The 15,828-nt window shown below is 49.9% G+C and overlaps 2 protein-coding genes across 2 annotated transcripts in view; one reads left to right on the top strand and one right to left on the bottom strand.

The window, feature by feature from the left end:
• Positions 1 to 227: 227 nt before the first annotated feature.
• On the bottom strand, positions 228 to 1,086 carry LOC128273406 (uncharacterized). The gene has a single exon (XM_053011360.1). The coding sequence runs from the start codon at positions 946 to 948 to the stop codon at positions 367 to 369; it is 582 nt and encodes a 193-aa protein (XP_052867320.1). The 5' UTR covers positions 949 to 1,086; the 3' UTR covers positions 228 to 366.
• A 2,411-nt stretch (positions 1,087 to 3,497) lies between these two features.
• Positions 3,498 to 15,828, top strand: part of LOC128274973 (histone-lysine N-methyltransferase trithorax) — a 99,854-nt gene continuing 87,523 nt past the window's right edge. The window contains exon 1 of the mRNA XM_053013327.1: positions 3,498 to 3,857. Within this exon, the coding sequence (XP_052869287.1) occupies positions 3,498 to 3,857 (360 nt within the window). The remainder of the gene's footprint in view (positions 3,858 to 15,828) is intronic.

Below are 15,828 nucleotides of genomic sequence, written 5' to 3'. Positions count from 1 at the left end.
TGAAAAAACCCGCAAAAAGCGAACGCAAGCTGACGCGCGCGAATAGAAGGACCTGTTAATGTTATTAGTCCTCTGTTTCATTATTTAAATAAATAACCCGCATCGTGTCGGCCAGAAAGGGCGTCGAAGGGCGCAAAAGTACAGAACTGGACAACTGATCTTTCTGAAAGAAGCTACTAAATGATGATCAATAAAATTGTGTCGTAAAAAGAGTGCTACACTTTTCTGAATCATTGCCCTGTTGTGGGCCATACTTTTAAATATATTAAATCACTAAGCGAGTAGAATACAGTAACATTGCGATTGCCAATGGCTTTTAAGTGAATTACGCAACAAAGCATCGTCCCGGGTCCCTCCTCCTCAACCTTAAACATCTTTGTCTTGCTTCTTCTTCTCCGCCAGCCGCTCCTCGAGCTGATCGAGGCGATCGGTCATTGCTTTGAGCGAGTCTTTGATTCCCGTCTGAATTTCGCCGTAACGTTGCATCGCGATCACCAGACTTTCCTCGAGCAGTTCGTTGGCCTGCTTCGCTTCGCCCATCGTGGCGTTCATCGCCTTCAGCTGGTCGCTCACGTCGGGCAGGCTGCGAAAGTACTCGGCCCCGAGGGTCGGCTCGAGCGTTTTGATCTTCTGCAGCGTCTCGAACGTGCCGGCCAAATCGTTCGCTATCGTATTGATGTACATTTCCTTCGCCTTAATGTCCTGCTTCTCTTCGAGGTACGCCGGGTCGAGGTACGTTTCCAGTTCGTCCTTTCGCTTGAACGTTTCCAGTATCGCTCCCCGGGCGGCCCCATCCGCCAGGTGGCCGGTGCTGGCCGACGGTAGGAATGACGATGCCGACAGGATGGCTTCGGTCAGGTTTTCCACCTGACTCTCGGTCGTTGGCAGCGGTCCGAGTAGCTCGTTAAGATGGTCGATACGTTTCTCGATCACATCCAGGGCGTCCATTGTGGCTGCAAAAGAGGGTGCGTGGTTGTTATCTGTTTACCAACGGTCTGTGAATCTGTCTCGCGTGTTGCAGTTGCAGTTAAATCGTGTTATCAGTCGATTTTCTTAGGAATTTCACCGCGAACGCTCCGTTTTTCACCAGATGTAAACAAACGCAGCTGTCAAAATACATAGCCATTTTCGAGACCAACGTTCGGGAATGTGAGTGAGAACTATTCGGGAAATGAGAATTCTCTTGTGACGCTTGAACGCTTGAAAAACGCTTCATTTGCAAACCGAGAGAGAGAGAGAGCGCAGAAACGAGAGAGAATAGAGAAATACAGAGGAAATAATTTCATTCTTCTAGTTCTTAGTTTTTTTCTTCGTTTTAGAAATGCAAAGTTTTGCTAAATTTTGAGGAAAAATGCTAAATTTGGAACAATGAACAAAACGGCCGATTCAAAACAAAAAATTCAAACGGCCGATTTGAATGCATAAACTGACAGTTGTTTGACTTCGAATTTCGAAATTCGAAGTCGAAATTTTCGAAAGAGCAAGAAAATACATCGGCTATCTCGCTCTAGCGTCAGCTATCTCTTTCCCGTTTGCTTCGGGTCGAAAAAACCAGAGAGCGCACAGAAATGAGAGAGAATAGAGAAATACAGAGAGAGAAGAGAAAAAACATCGACTATCTCGCTCTAGCGTCATGCTGTCCCTTTCCCGTTCGCAAGAAACTTTTGCTTCGGGTTCCCTTCGTAAGTAATGTTTAGACTTCGGGTCCCCTTCGTAAGTATGTATGTGTTTGTATAAGTTGCTATGGTCAGTTTCGGTAAAGAAAGGTCAGGTTCAAAAGTGAGGTTTTTATTTCTCTAGCAGAAAGTACTATTACTATTTCAAAACAAAACACAAACACAAAAAAGGTTGGTGCGTTTTCGTTCCGCTGTTGAAATATCCGAGATTTTGATCATAAAACTGCTCGTTGCTTTTCTTTCGACGTACGAATACAGTAAATAGTAAATACGCAAGTACACTCAAATGAATGATCGATTTTCACTGTTTTGCCGGATGTGATCGTGTGATCGTGATCGTTTTAATCGTCATCACATTTTTCGTATTCGGACGTGTCCAGAATTGCGTGTTGCGTGCGTGAACGGTTTGCACTCAGATTCACGGTTGATCCTTTGGTCTTTGGTGCTTAGTGTTTTTTCACTGTAATTCATCTTACGCCAACGCGCGAACTCCTCTTTCTCTTTCGCGCAATTTTGTCCGCTGCCCTGTCAAAGTGTGTGTGTCCGAGCAAGCGGAAAGCGGGCCCGTGTGTGCGTGTAGTGTTTTCGAGCTCTTTACCAGTGTGAGTGTACGAAAAATTTGCGCGTGAATCCGAAGCGAACGAACGCACCGCGAATTACGTTTTATCGTGACGAGCGGTGAAAAAGTTTGGGCGAAATGAAATGAGCAGCCCGAGTGCATGCGAAAAGTGTGGTAGCGGAAAAATGGCAATCTGGCCGTCGTCGTTTGCAAGTGTTTGGGTCGCCGTTCGGCACGATCCGAAGGTGACGTCGTCGTCGTCGACGACGGTTCGTGTCTCCACCAGTTGAAGCGAGTTCTCCAGCCTCCAGCGAGATCGGCAACCTGCTGTGTGTGTGTGTGCGTGTTGTGCTATCCCCCCATTGTGTCCACTGTTTTGTCCCATTAATCGGCCGTCGTCGTCGAAACCCGAAACCGAAAAACCAGCCACCGAGTGCGAGTGAGGGAGAGGCACCCCTCCAGCTGAGCGTGCGAGCGAGAGCGGCAGTGAAAAAAGTCCCAGTAGCCGACGAAAACGACAAATAGTCATAATATTGTGGAGTCCTCTTTTCTCGTGGTGATCCGTGAAAAAAAAAGTCACAGCCCTCGGAATCAGGCGGCACAACGTAAAGTTGCGGTGGTTGTTAATCCAGAGATAAGCCCGAAAATTACCACAAAAACAACATAGGAGCCCGTGTGGTGGTGCGGGGAAGTCAAAATTATTATCACAACACAGCAACCCAGCTCATTCTTTGTGTGTATGTGTTAGTGTTTCGTGGTGTGTGCGCTGCAAAAGAGAAGGGAAAAAGTGTGTGCGTACACGCGCCAAGTGGTGGTAGTGAGCGAGAAGCGAGAGCTCGCGTGTGTGTGTGTTGGGTCATCATTGTGTGTGGCAGCATGCGTTGCGCTAAATGTTGCGCTCCGCACACGCCGTCGTATGTAAAACCGTGTCACGCCGTGAATGTGAAGATTGTGTTGTGTTTTCTTTCCGTTGTGTTGTGCTTTTTCGTGCCAATTAAAGTGTCACGAGTGAGCAGTGAGTGAGTGAGCAGTGAGTGAGCTCCTCTTATCTGCCGTGTTATCCGTTGCGCTTCCGTTCACTGGTGGCCGTTGGACCTTTCGGAAGGGAGCAGCCATCAGCCCCCCCCGTAACACACCACACCCTCCGGCAGCACACGGTTCGGTCCGACCGGCCGGTGGGGGTCGCGGAGAGGAATGTGCACAAAAGCCGCCCCCGAACCCGCCCGCCGCCGCCACCACCACTACCCTCCAAGCCGTCGACCATGGGAAAGTCCAAGTTTCCCGGCAAACCGTCGCGTTTGGTGAACAAGAAGCGCGTCTCGGTCCTGTCGCCCGCCGGACTCACGTTGAGCGATGAGGACAATCAGGAAAGCAACGGCCAGCTCACGGCGACGGCCGCTGCTGCTGCTGGAGGACCATCGTCATCCTCGCCGCCATCGGTTGTTGGCCCAGCACCGCGAGCGGCTGAGAAAGGTTCCTTCGCCGCTTCCCATCGCAAAGAGGCCCAAAACCATGGCAACAACACCCTGGCCGTGACAGCGAAAACATCCAAAACAGCGCCGGCTGCAGCATCCACGTCATCATTAGAGAACGGTGCCGATCATCAACTAGCGGCCACAAAGGTAAGGTTTACACACCCCGCGGGCCCCCGGGCTTACCGAGATTCTGCTTCCTTCTTTTTAGACGTCGTTGTCAAACGGGTCACTGCGATCGCTAACGATGCTTTAATCGACGATCGCTGCCCGGCAAAAGGTCAAACAAACCGGGCGGGCGCGTTCGCTTAACGACCTCGTCATCGGATACGACGGCGACGTCTTTTCGTCGTCAAAGTGTCGGATTTTATAAATATCATCCATCCCGGGGTGCGAATGAGCTCTTGAGATCGTGTTCCGTTTCCTGAGATAGGCTCTCCGCGGTTCTTGCTTGGCTCCGGTTGTTTGTTGAAGGAGCTTAAGAAGGGATATCGTACACACAGCCCGGTGCACCGTGCGGACAGAGGAGAAGATGCGAAAGGAAACGGCCCCGAGCCACGACCTCGCCACGATCGGTCTTCTCCGTTTTTATGTTCCTTTCTTTTATGCGCTCTCCGTGCGCCTTCCGTTTTGATGCAACGGCGGCGACCGTTGCAGTTTGCGCCGCCGCCGTTTCGCCGGGCCGAGGGGAAGAAGGTAGGCCGGTCGGTTGGTCGGTCGGTTGGTCGGTTGGTTGGTTTTTTCACTCTTCTCATTCCCATCGGCAAAGGTCGAGTTCAATTTGTCTCGCTGCGTTTGCATGCATCGCCTCTCTCGCCGGGTGTGTTCTAGTTCGTGAGGCCCCGTACCTCCCTTCCCAGGGTCACACCCCGTTGCACCACATGTGGCCACCGTCTGTGTGTGTGTTCGTCTGCGTTCGACTGCGTGTGGAAACCCGGAACCGGTCGCGCAAGACGCAGCAGCAGCAGGCAACATAATCATGTCAATGTATGCTGTCAGGCAGACCCCGGCCGGCCAACCGCCAACTGGTAGAAAACAGGGGAAAAAAAACACCGCACGGAACCGAAGCCAAACCGGAGGGATTAAAGTGCACACAAACCCGGACCCAGACTATGGTCTGGCCGCATATGTTGCGCGCGCTGAGTTGCGTTAAGTTGCGTTGAACGGTTCCGACGCGGGGTATTCCGTGTGGGGTGCTTTGGCCCAGCATGGTATGCCACCAGCGGACACGGGGCGTGCGTACGGCCCAGGAGGGGTGCACCTATAGGGAACAGCTGAGAGAACACCGTTGGCTGGAACGACAAATTCCTGCAGAAACCGGAGCGGAGAGTGATGCACCCCGGGAGGGGTTCTATTTCGAACGCGGTCGAAAAAGGGATCGCTTTTTAAGTTCTTTCACGGCGCGAGCAGCACAATTTGCGCCGGCATCCAGCCGGATCCGTCGGGACGCTCCTCCGAGTTCTCCTCGGTTCGGTTTCGGCTTGATTGCGTAAAAAACGGTCCATTCCTTCGGATCGAGCCGCTTCTAAAAATGATTTATTTCACCGGGCTTCAGTAGCCCCCCTAAGCCTCTTATTAATTGCGGCTCACACAAGCCGTGCCTCGGCCCGGTTCCGGAAAAACCTCGTAAATTAATTACTGTGCCGACCGACAATGGGCCATTAATTTGTTTTCGATTTGGTAATTGAATTATTTTAGATAAATGAAATTAAATGCCGCCCTAGTGCCATCGTCGCTTGTTTGCTCACGATAATAACTGAACGGACCTGAAAACGGGCCAATTCCCGATAATGTGGCCACCAATTACGATGGGCGCTTATGCAAAATGTAATCCATCATCTTCGTGCAAAAAGAGAGTCCCGCTGTCCGAAGCGCCACCAACGGCCCCCTGTGTGTGTGTGTGTATTTGAGAGGATTCCTTTCCCCGCTACACGCCTGCTGCGGTGAACTCTCCCGCGGCAAAGGACGATGACAGCCAGAGCCCTTACGGAGAGAAGATCCCGCAGTGTCGAATCCAGGTGCAAAAGCCAGCCATCGACAGAGAGAGAGAGAGAGAGATGCAAAGGGTCGTGTGGTCGCACTCGGCCGCGCGCCAATCACCCTTTTCACGGGGTTGTGTTCTCAAGAACGAGACCGAGAACTGGTTTCTCTTCGGTCCCGACTGCCTGCTGCTGCTGTCACCCGTCCTGGCCGTCGTCTTGCGTTATTTTGTGCAACAGGATAGGGGTGGCCGCGGACCCGAGAGTCCCCCCCCGCGGCCGAGGAACACGCAGCAGCAGCAGCACACCGAAAGCTATTATTAATCGATGGCCCGATGTGACGATTAAGCTGGTGTTGGTGTGTGCATTCACAGAGCTCTGTCGTCTCATCGTGTGCATGCCAATGGAAAGTGCGGCCAATGCTATGCTGAAAATGGTGGCCACTTCTCCGACGATAACAGCAACAATTATGTACTCGAAAGATGCTCGCTGCTTGTTAGATTCGCATTTAAATATTCATCGCCCAAGGGCCATCATCTCCCGGTCAGCGAATGGAATGTAAATTCGCTCTCTCTCTCTCTCTCCGCGGGGACGAGGACCTTACACAAAGAAACTGGTGCAAATCGCGCTCGCGGCAAAAGGGCGAATTCGCACACACAGACACACACCGAACTGACCAGGTGCGTGTTCCCCCCCAAACCCCCGCCCTGGCCGAAGGAAAGGAGTTTGGATCAATTTTGAAAACCCGCAAAGCAACGATTACCACCACACACCGTGATTGCTGTGACGAACCCAAACAACGACGACGCACGATGTTCGCGATGATGCTACGAAAAACGGAGCAGGCCTCGAGAGAGAGGGAGAGAGAGAGGAGGGGGCGCCAAATCTTTCGCGCTTTCTCTCGCGCCCTGGAAGAGTTTGTTGTTACAACCACGACTCTTTCTCTCTCTCCCTTTTGCTCGGAGAAGATACATATGTAACACGGAGTGTGTAGTGGTGTGCGCCGGAGCCGCGATTACACCATTTATTACACGCGCAAAGCAACCCTCTCTCCCCACACAAAGAGCGAGAGAGAGAGAGAGAGAGACAGAGCCGAACGCCATGTCTGCGAATGCGCGTTGGGAGGCTCGCGTGGTTGTTGCTTTTATTTCTTGTCTCGAGACACACACACACATACGCATGTATCTTCTCTTGTTGCCCCCCTCCCCCCCTCTGTCGAAAAACCAAACCACACAATTGTTGGACAAAGTAGGCAACGGGCGGGATAAAAACAAAAACAACAAGCTCTCGAGATCGCGCGGAAAAGCGCCGAGGCTCGGAGCTCCCTCCGGAGAAAAATGTACATATCCGTGGCAGGATTCTTGCTCTCCGGAAAATTTAAATTCATCAAACCAAAAAAAAGGACCCCGTTAAAAGACCGTTTTCATCCAGCGAGAGAGAGCGAGGACCTAATCTATTTTCGCCATCCTTTTAAGCGCTCCAGGGGGGGTTTGGGGGGACGGTCAATGCTTCTGGAATGCGGTCCCGTGGGCGGCCGCGCTCGCTTGCAAGCTGCTGCGTTGGCGGTTGGTTGGCCTCCTCCGTTCCCGACTGTGACGTCGTTGGCTAACCTTTTGACCGCCGCGCCGCGAACCGTGATCCGAGATGGAACGGAAAAGAAGGTGAAAGATCCCGGAGCCAGCCCGCGGGGCGGCGGCAGAGAGAAAGAGAGAGAAAGAGCCGTGATAGTTGAGCGTGACGAAAGTCGAGTAAAAGTGAGCCACTCTGCGGCGAATGGAGTAAGTTTTATGGGTTCTTTCACGGGATTTATCGGCTCTAGCTTTTGTTTTTTTTAGGGTGAGCTCCGTCAGAAGCTACACTTTCTCCGCAAGGAAGCTTCTTCTCATTTTAGGAGTGCACTTTTGGCCCCACCGAGATGAAGGATTGTTGACGCATAAAAATCAATGCCGCTGCCGTGAAGTGTGAAAAGGAGCACGGAAATCTCTTCGACACAACCGTGCTGCTCTCCGTGCTCTCACCTCCGATAAATATTGGCCATTATTCTCTCATCAACATTGTGTCTCGGGCGCGCCGGATGTTCTAGAATGTTGTTGGCACCACTTTCCGGTGGTGTTTTGCGGGTTGACCGCACACCTTGACGCACATCGGGCCCTGAGAGAAGACACACCATGATTTGGAGAGCATAATGATGTGGGGCGCGCGATAAACACACAGCAGCAGGTACTACGCCTCTTATGTGCTTGGCTCTCGGTGGTGGCGTGGGCGAGAGTAAGTCAAAGTTATGCACTGCGACTGTTGCTCCGCCGCCGTCGCGACCGGATAGATAGGTCCGCTGGCGTTTTTCCGCTTTTCTACGCTGAAAATTACACGCGGCTGCGAGGGAGAGACGCCAGATGCTCTTTCTTCTCCGCTGGGTGTGTTAATTTTGGAGAATAAATGCGCAATAGCCGAGTGTGTCCTCGGGAAAATGGGGTTTTCATCCCAAGTGCGCCATTTTAACCCACGGATTGAAGGATGGATGGATGGATGGATGGATTCCTTTGTTGACACCAATGTCCAGCTTTTCTGTCCGCTACAAAAAACAAAACATTCGAGCTCCGTTGCACATGGCCCAGGGGCTCGAATCGTGTGCAATGGATGCAATGTTCGCCCGGCGCCGGATTCACACTAAGAGCACCCACCCAAAACAGGAGTCAATTCCGATTGCCACAAATCAAACGGTGTGTGCTGGGAGTATGTGTCTGTGTGGTGAGTTGTGAGACAAAGCCAACAACCAGCGCACAATAGGGAATTTGTATGGGAAAGGCGGACATATTTGTTTTTAGGAAGAATCTATGGACTTTTTTCAATGTTTTTGTTTTCTTTGCATGTGTTTTGATTGAATTCAACTTTTTATGTGTAATACAAGCGTTCAAGTATAATAAATAAGCTTTTTCCGTTATTTTAAGGTTTTAAACGCCTGAGCTATACAATTTGAATGACACTAAAATCTTTTATGCTTCAGGAATTGTTTTCTTAAAATAGGAATTTGTGAAACTTTCGGCCGAAATCAGCAAATAAAACTTGCTGGAAATGTTTAAAATGGTCTAAATTTTAATTGTAATGTCTCGTTTAGGCAGTACAACGCGATACATTTTTTTGTTGCATTGCACCAAAGTTGAAAATCTATATTTTTTCATAATTTTCTGTACTAATTCCCGATAAAAATATACTAGCAATGTCAAACGTAAACATTTGAATATTTCATACAAAAGAAGGATTCATTACCTTTCGAATGATGTATAATACAGGTACAGTACCGTTACAGAACTGTGCTAACGATCGCGTTAAAGTAGCTGATAAAAGTTGGGTTTAATGATCAATTTTTATCACTCTTTTGACTTTGACAGATGATTTCTCGGAATCTACACAACATGGAAGGCTAAAAATGTGGATTTACCATAGATAACATATCTTTTTTAGGCTAATATAACTAAAACCCTCAGTTTCTTTGTTGACTGAAGTTGACTTATGACCGCCTTTTCCCCACAGTGCAGCGCCCGCCGCGCGCGCGTTGCCAATGGCATTAGTAAAACAAACACAACCGAAATGCGATCGCTTTCTCCTTCTGTCCCTGCCGCCGCCCGCCCGGGCAAGGACACCGAAGTGCGGGGGGTTCAATCGGGTAGCACTCACCATTTTAAATGCTACCCCCGAGCCCGGGGGCCACGCTATGTTTGGTCACCGCCGTCGTCCCCCGAAGGGCACGGGCACGGGATTCATTAGCTTCCTTTTGTTTCTGGGGTTTTTCTGTGGCCCGACGACACACACACCCCCGGAGCGAGTGGTGGTGATTGACATCCCGAGCACCCGAACCGATTGGGAAACAATTCAATCGAACGACCGAGCAGCATCGCCCACGTGTCTATGCTTTTTTATGTAACACACAGCCCACCGGGCATCCGTCGGTGGCGGAGGATGGTGAGAGATGAACTGCAACTTCTCGGCTCGGCTCCGGAATTCGACAGTCCGCAGTCGCGCGAGAGTGTGTGAGGTTTTTGGCTTTTGTGGTTGATTGCATGCAAATACGAAATTGAAAACCCCGGGGTCCCGGAGGCCACAAAGTTCCTCCACCGACCGACCGGCTCGAGAGTATCCTTCCGTGCATCGCCGCACCGCACACACACAGTCAGAGAAAGGAGAGGGACCGTCGTCGTCTGCAGTACGTTTGGAAAATAATTGCTAATTGCTTTTGTGGGGAAGAGACCACTGGCCCCCACCTGGCACTGGCCGCCAGTCGTCCTTTTTTGGGGTCGCCATTCCCAGTGATTGCATGTTCAAATTTTTGTTCTAATGAATGAACAAAACGTTGACAACGCCGTTCCATTCCATTCCGCCTTTTTTTTTCTTGCTCCGGCGGTCCCGGATTATTTTATCGATCGGTGGCGCATAGAGCGGGGCGCGGTTGTGGATTGTGAAAATTGAAACTGGAAAGTAATTTAACCACCAAACCAAAAAAATGGTGACTCTCTTTCGGTCTGTTTTGTAAAGTAACTTTCCTCGTTTTACAGGGTGGCCCATCCCGAATTCTTTTTTCCATTTGGTTATAAAATAAAAACGGATTAATACTTTTCGATGCTTGAACTTTTATTTGAAAGGTTGATTCTTAAATTTTTTTAAATGTAAAACAATTTAGGTCAAATGTCTACCACAATTGGTTTGGCAGTGGCCCATTCGGTCGACCTATTTTTGAGTACGTTTTTCATTGTTTCTGGTCCTATTTTGGCAATAGCAACTTGAATTTAGGTCTTGAGGTTGTCAATAGTTGCTGGTTTGTTCACTTAACATAAATATCGATTTTGGCTGACGCTGTATGGCACGTAGCGCCGCCCTGTTGAAACCAAACGCCGTCCAAGATCTCAGCTTCAATTTCACCGATAAACCAAAGAGCCAAAATCCGCACCAAACAGTCACTTATTGTGCATTGGCTTCTCTTGCACGATTTGTGGGTTTTCCAAACCGCAATACTGCTTATTAACATAGCCATCGAGGTGAAAATGAGCTTCAATGAAATGTGCTTTTGACGAATGATTTGACGACCCACCACTTTGGAAATAAATTTTAAATATATCCCAGCTTTCTTCAAGCGTAAAAAGTATTATTTCGTCAACTTCAAAGTGTATACTGAATGATTACAATTTGCAGAATTAAGTTTGACGTCTTAAACATCAAGTAATTGGAAGTTCAAAAAAAGAACGCCAAATGGGCCACCCTGTATATGGGGGTCGTCGTTGCGGGCCTTTTGCGTGTTTTGCGTGAGGTTTTATTTGCGTTCCAAATTGAAACCGAAGCGCGTCTCTCGAACTCAGGGAATCAATTCAATCACGGACCGAGCGGGAGGATATAGGACCCCGCGTGACGCGCCGGGACTCTGTTTGCATTGTAGCGGAAAGGAAATCGAATGAAATTATATCCTCTCCCGGTGCCGATACCGGTTCCGGTCCCGGGTTGTGTTGTATTCGATTCGATTTCCGAACGCTGTGTGTGACGAAAGGCAATGAGGGGTAAATAAAAGTAATCTTTATTTGAAAATGAGTGGTTTACGTTTCCACCCCATGCGGCCGCCAGTCGACCGACCGACCGGATCCCTCTTGGGGGTTTACCACAGTTAACGGACAGAGGCGCACGCATTATCCTGCGGCGGGGACTCGGGGAATCTAATTGCAGGCACACAGAGCGGCAACACAAAAGGCGCCCAAGGATGTCGTGTCGTGTGTATTGTTCCGCTGCAGCCATTCAGCCACCCGACCGACCGGCCGGAAGTCACCCACCGGATTAGAGGGTCCGTGGAGAGACGTAAAATTCAATTATTCTCCTGCATATCGCGTTTACTACCGAGAAAAGCATCCCGAGAAGCACAGCAAACGGGCGGTTTAATGAAATGCGGTCCTCTCCGCAGCCGCAGCCAGTAATTGCAGCGAGTGGCGTAAACGAATTCACACCGAAATGAACATCGTTCCGTCGCCTTCGGAAAAACCCGTTATTTGGACAATGGAGCACCGGATCGAAGTTTTCGGATCGGAAAATCTGTTGGCAAACCCACCCCCGGGGCCTGACCTCACGGTCTGTAAGGCGCCCGTGTTGTTCGCACGTCGATCTGATACAGCCCGACTACCCGAGCCCGAGAGAGAGCATGATTTCTGCTCCTCACGGGCGAGGACAATCGGTTTGCTGCTGCTGCGGCGGCGGTGCGTGCTCTGCTGGAAAGTGCAAATTGGATGCCGTGCCGTGTGCGGGAGCTCCAAATTTGCGCCGTACTTTGTGTCAACGTATGCCTCGTCGGTCGATGATGAAAAACGCCAGCTCCGAGTCCGATCCGGGCGGTGACTGAGGTGAGGTGGGAAAAACGTGTTCCAATTCAAAGCCGCCGTGACTAAACATATTCAGAGCACGATTTTTGGCCAACACAACACACTACAGCTGCTCCTGCTCCTGCTGCTGCGATACGAGGACACTTCGATCCTTTTGTGTTGCCTCGAATGCTGGGTTCTGTGTAGCATATTCTAACCATTTCCGCCACTGGCCCTGGATTCGGCTGGCCAAAGTTTGCCAAAAGTTTTGCTTCACTATCATCGTCCTCTCCGGTCGGTCGTCGTCCTGGCAGTACCCATTTATCAGACGCACTGCGAACTCTATCGCATTAGTAGTTAGTGGCGAAAAGGATCAGTTTTTCGGAAATATGCTCTCCACCGTGACGTTTGTGGCACGACATATGGAGCGAAAAAAGTGAATCACCTCTACTGGCCCCCGATATTCTTTGTCGTTCCATCCCCCCGCCGAGAGGGCCGGCAGCTCTCGTATTTACGGGTGGATGAATATGTTTAATGGAATTTCGGAATTACCCAGAATTGGAGCTCGAAGCGCGGCGTCGCGGCCGGTCGCGTTCACAGGATGATTCATGATTATGATAAATTATTCACCGGCCCTGCCACCGGCGGGGCGGCCACGAGAGGGAGAGACCTGCGCCCTGTGTTATGCTCACGGCCAAGGACACGCGCGGGCGCGCGCACTCCGCAAACATGATGTTTTTATGGCCTGGCCGGCTGTGGCATTTAATTGAAATATCGAATCCACCGAAAGTATGTCCGGCGGAGTCCGCCCATGTCCCCGTCCCCGTCGCCGTTTAATGAAGTGTAGCGATGGAATGTGGAGCGTCCCTCCCCCTCGGGCAACAATATGCACCACCACCACGCAGTGTAATTAGGGCTCAACAGTAATAACAATTTCCTACGATCTCTCGCGCGTAAGGATAATCGACCCCGGCCCGGCCCGGCCCGGCCCGGGGATGCTAAACCGGAAATTATTTTATTTGCCACACCGGCACCCGGGGGGAACTCGCCCGTGTTTTGTTTTGTTCTCTGGTTGTGTCCTCGGCAGCGGCGACTGCTGGGGATATGTTTTATGGATAAACGGGTGGTCTCGGGTAGGATTAACTTTATGTTGTGGCCTTGCCGGCGCGCGCGGGGCCGAAAAGCCCCCGCCGGTCCGGAATGGGGTGCTTCATTTATGGGATTACTTTCTTCCTATGCGCTTGGGGGTTAAATTGGGTTGTGTTCGGGGGGGGCGCTTGTCTATGATCTCTCTGTCTCGATGGCCGTTAGTTGGTGGAACTTTTCGCATAAATACACACCAATAAGTTGCGATAAAGTTTTCTCCCGGTTAACAGATTTAAATGGCACAGAGCGTAGATATTCTTTTCTATTGTGGCGATAACAATATACACGATTCCCATCGAATGACAATAGTCGTACAGTCGTGTGGTGCCCGCGATCTCTCACTTGTTGTTAGCTTTCACTTATGGCCCCAAGTCGTCCTCGGACGTACCAATGGCGCTGCGTGTTATTGCTCTCTCCACGAGCACTGTGCTCGTTCGAAACAATCGAAGCATACGAGCTGCTGATGGACACGTAGGCGAAGAACTTCGTTTCAATTTTCAATTTCCAACGCGCGACACAGCGAGAGATCATCATCGTCATCGGCCGTGGCGTGGAAAAAAGTATGCATCCTCTTTTTTGCCCGCCTGCCTTCCTGATTTCTCGTGTTGCGTGTTCTGTGTGGCGCATTCCTCACGTTCCGGTTGCGCCACACACGCGCGACCGAGAGAGAGAGAGAGCGTCTGTGCGAATAAGGATTTGGTGATTTGATTTAGCGTCCGCCCCGGCTCCGACTCCGGCTCTACGGTCCGTTGGTCGCGAGCGCGCGGATCCGTGTCATATTCGGCCGCCACCGCCACCGTCGAGTAGCGAAAAGAAGTGGGTGAAGCATAACGCGGACAATTCATCAGCGCGACCCGTTCGGTTTTGTTTTGTGCAAGACGGGGCGGCAGCATCGGGCATCGGAGCTATTAGGTGTGCATATTAATTCTTGTGGTTTTACAATAGATCTCGTTACTCGTTACTAAATTTTACAATTTTTTGGTGAATTATGTGTTTGATAGCTCATTTTTTAGTTAAAGTCTAAACAACTCCCTTTGTTAGGCATCTGAAAATGTTGAGTTTTGTTCCTGATAAAGTGTTTTCGCTGGGAGTAAATCTTCATTACTTCAATATGACGAAAACGACTGCCGAAAGTCATCATATTTTAATGGATGTTTATGGCGAACTTGCTCTTATTGACAGAGCGTGTCAGATATGGTTTGCGTGGTTTAAAAGTGGTGATTTTGGCTTGCAAGCCAAAAAAGATTGATGATGAAGAATTGGCAGAATTGCTTGATCGGGATGCATGTCAGACGCAAAAAAAACTTGCAGAAATGTAAGAAGTTGACCACACGACAGTTTCCCATCGCCTGATTGCCATGGGAATGATTAGAAAAATATCTTACTGGGTTCCACGTGAATTGAAAGAAGGAAGACCATTTGCGAATTTCTGATTGCACGGCGGAAAAGAAAGGGGTTCTTGTACCGAATCGTCAGTGATGATGAAAACTAGGGTCATTACGAGAATCCTAAACCCAAAAATTCCTGGATACAGTCTGGTGAACCAGGTCCATCGCAACCAAAGTGAAATATTCTCTGCGCAAAGGTTATGCTGTGCATATGGTGGGATTTGAAAGGTGTGGTGTACTGTGAGCTTTCAGAACCTAACGAAATTATTGATGGACAATCTCATCGACAACAAAACGTCGGATGGGTTAAAACGTTACCCAACATCTCATGAAACTCTTATCATTCTTATAAACGTGTTGAAAATGGGTCTCTGATTGTATCGCTTCTGAAGAGGAGGAGTTTTATCGATACGAAACCCGTAAATTACCTAAAAGATGAGAGAAAGTACTTCCATTAAAGTAGTCAAAGGCTTTGCTGTAGTTAGGCCACAAATGTCGACAACCGAAGAATTAATTTGCAGACCCAATATGATGAATCCAATGCGCCGGGCCCGAGGAGGAGCACACAGATACCCATCCGTGTCAGTTCCGAGAGCTTCGTTTGCCTCATTTTTTGACAGTCACTGTGCACAGTGTGAGTGAGTGAGAGAGACTCTCACTTGCTCTCTCTGGGCCCCGATGAGCAGGGCGATTTGATGCTTTTGACGCGTGGCAATCGTAGATAGGCGAAATGATGATGGTCGAGACGATGAAATATGAGACACGGAACGTGCCCGAGAGCCGCCAGCCGGCCTGGCAGACGGACGGGGGCAGACGGGCAGCGACCGGGCCCGGGCAAAATGATGGCAATTATTTCGATCGCTTTCGTCAGAGAGGAGGCCATGCTGGTTTTTCTCTGCGGCCTGCAATTCCACTGGCGCTGGCGCTGGTCGGTATGCAAACATTGTTTGCTTTGATTGGATCTCTGTAATGCACCCTAAATGAATTGACGGTTGAAGTTGTTCGCCGCGTGATTCAATTTACCGTCGCCTCCTTTGCGGCCAGCTGTCACTTTTCCACCGAAACCACCCCGAGGACGAGTTGGCAATCCGTGTCTCGTTTGATCGTTTCTTAATGGCGCAAAGAAATTATGACGTGTCCCTCTCTTTCTCTGATAAATGATTAATTTGTTGGGCCGAGAAATTGGATCTTTCCATTTTTCGTCCTGTGTGTCACAAATCCGGGTCGAAAGCAATCACTTTCCTCCTAATCGGCGGGCCGACATTAATATTGATCAACT

The sequence above is a fragment of the Anopheles cruzii genome, chromosome 3, assembly GCF_943734635.1.
Source record: "Anopheles cruzii chromosome 3, idAnoCruzAS_RS32_06, whole genome shotgun sequence".
NCBI classification, from domain to species: domain Eukaryota; kingdom Metazoa; phylum Arthropoda; class Insecta; order Diptera; family Culicidae; genus Anopheles; species Anopheles cruzii.
This window is presented reverse-complemented; position numbering and strand designations above follow the sequence as displayed.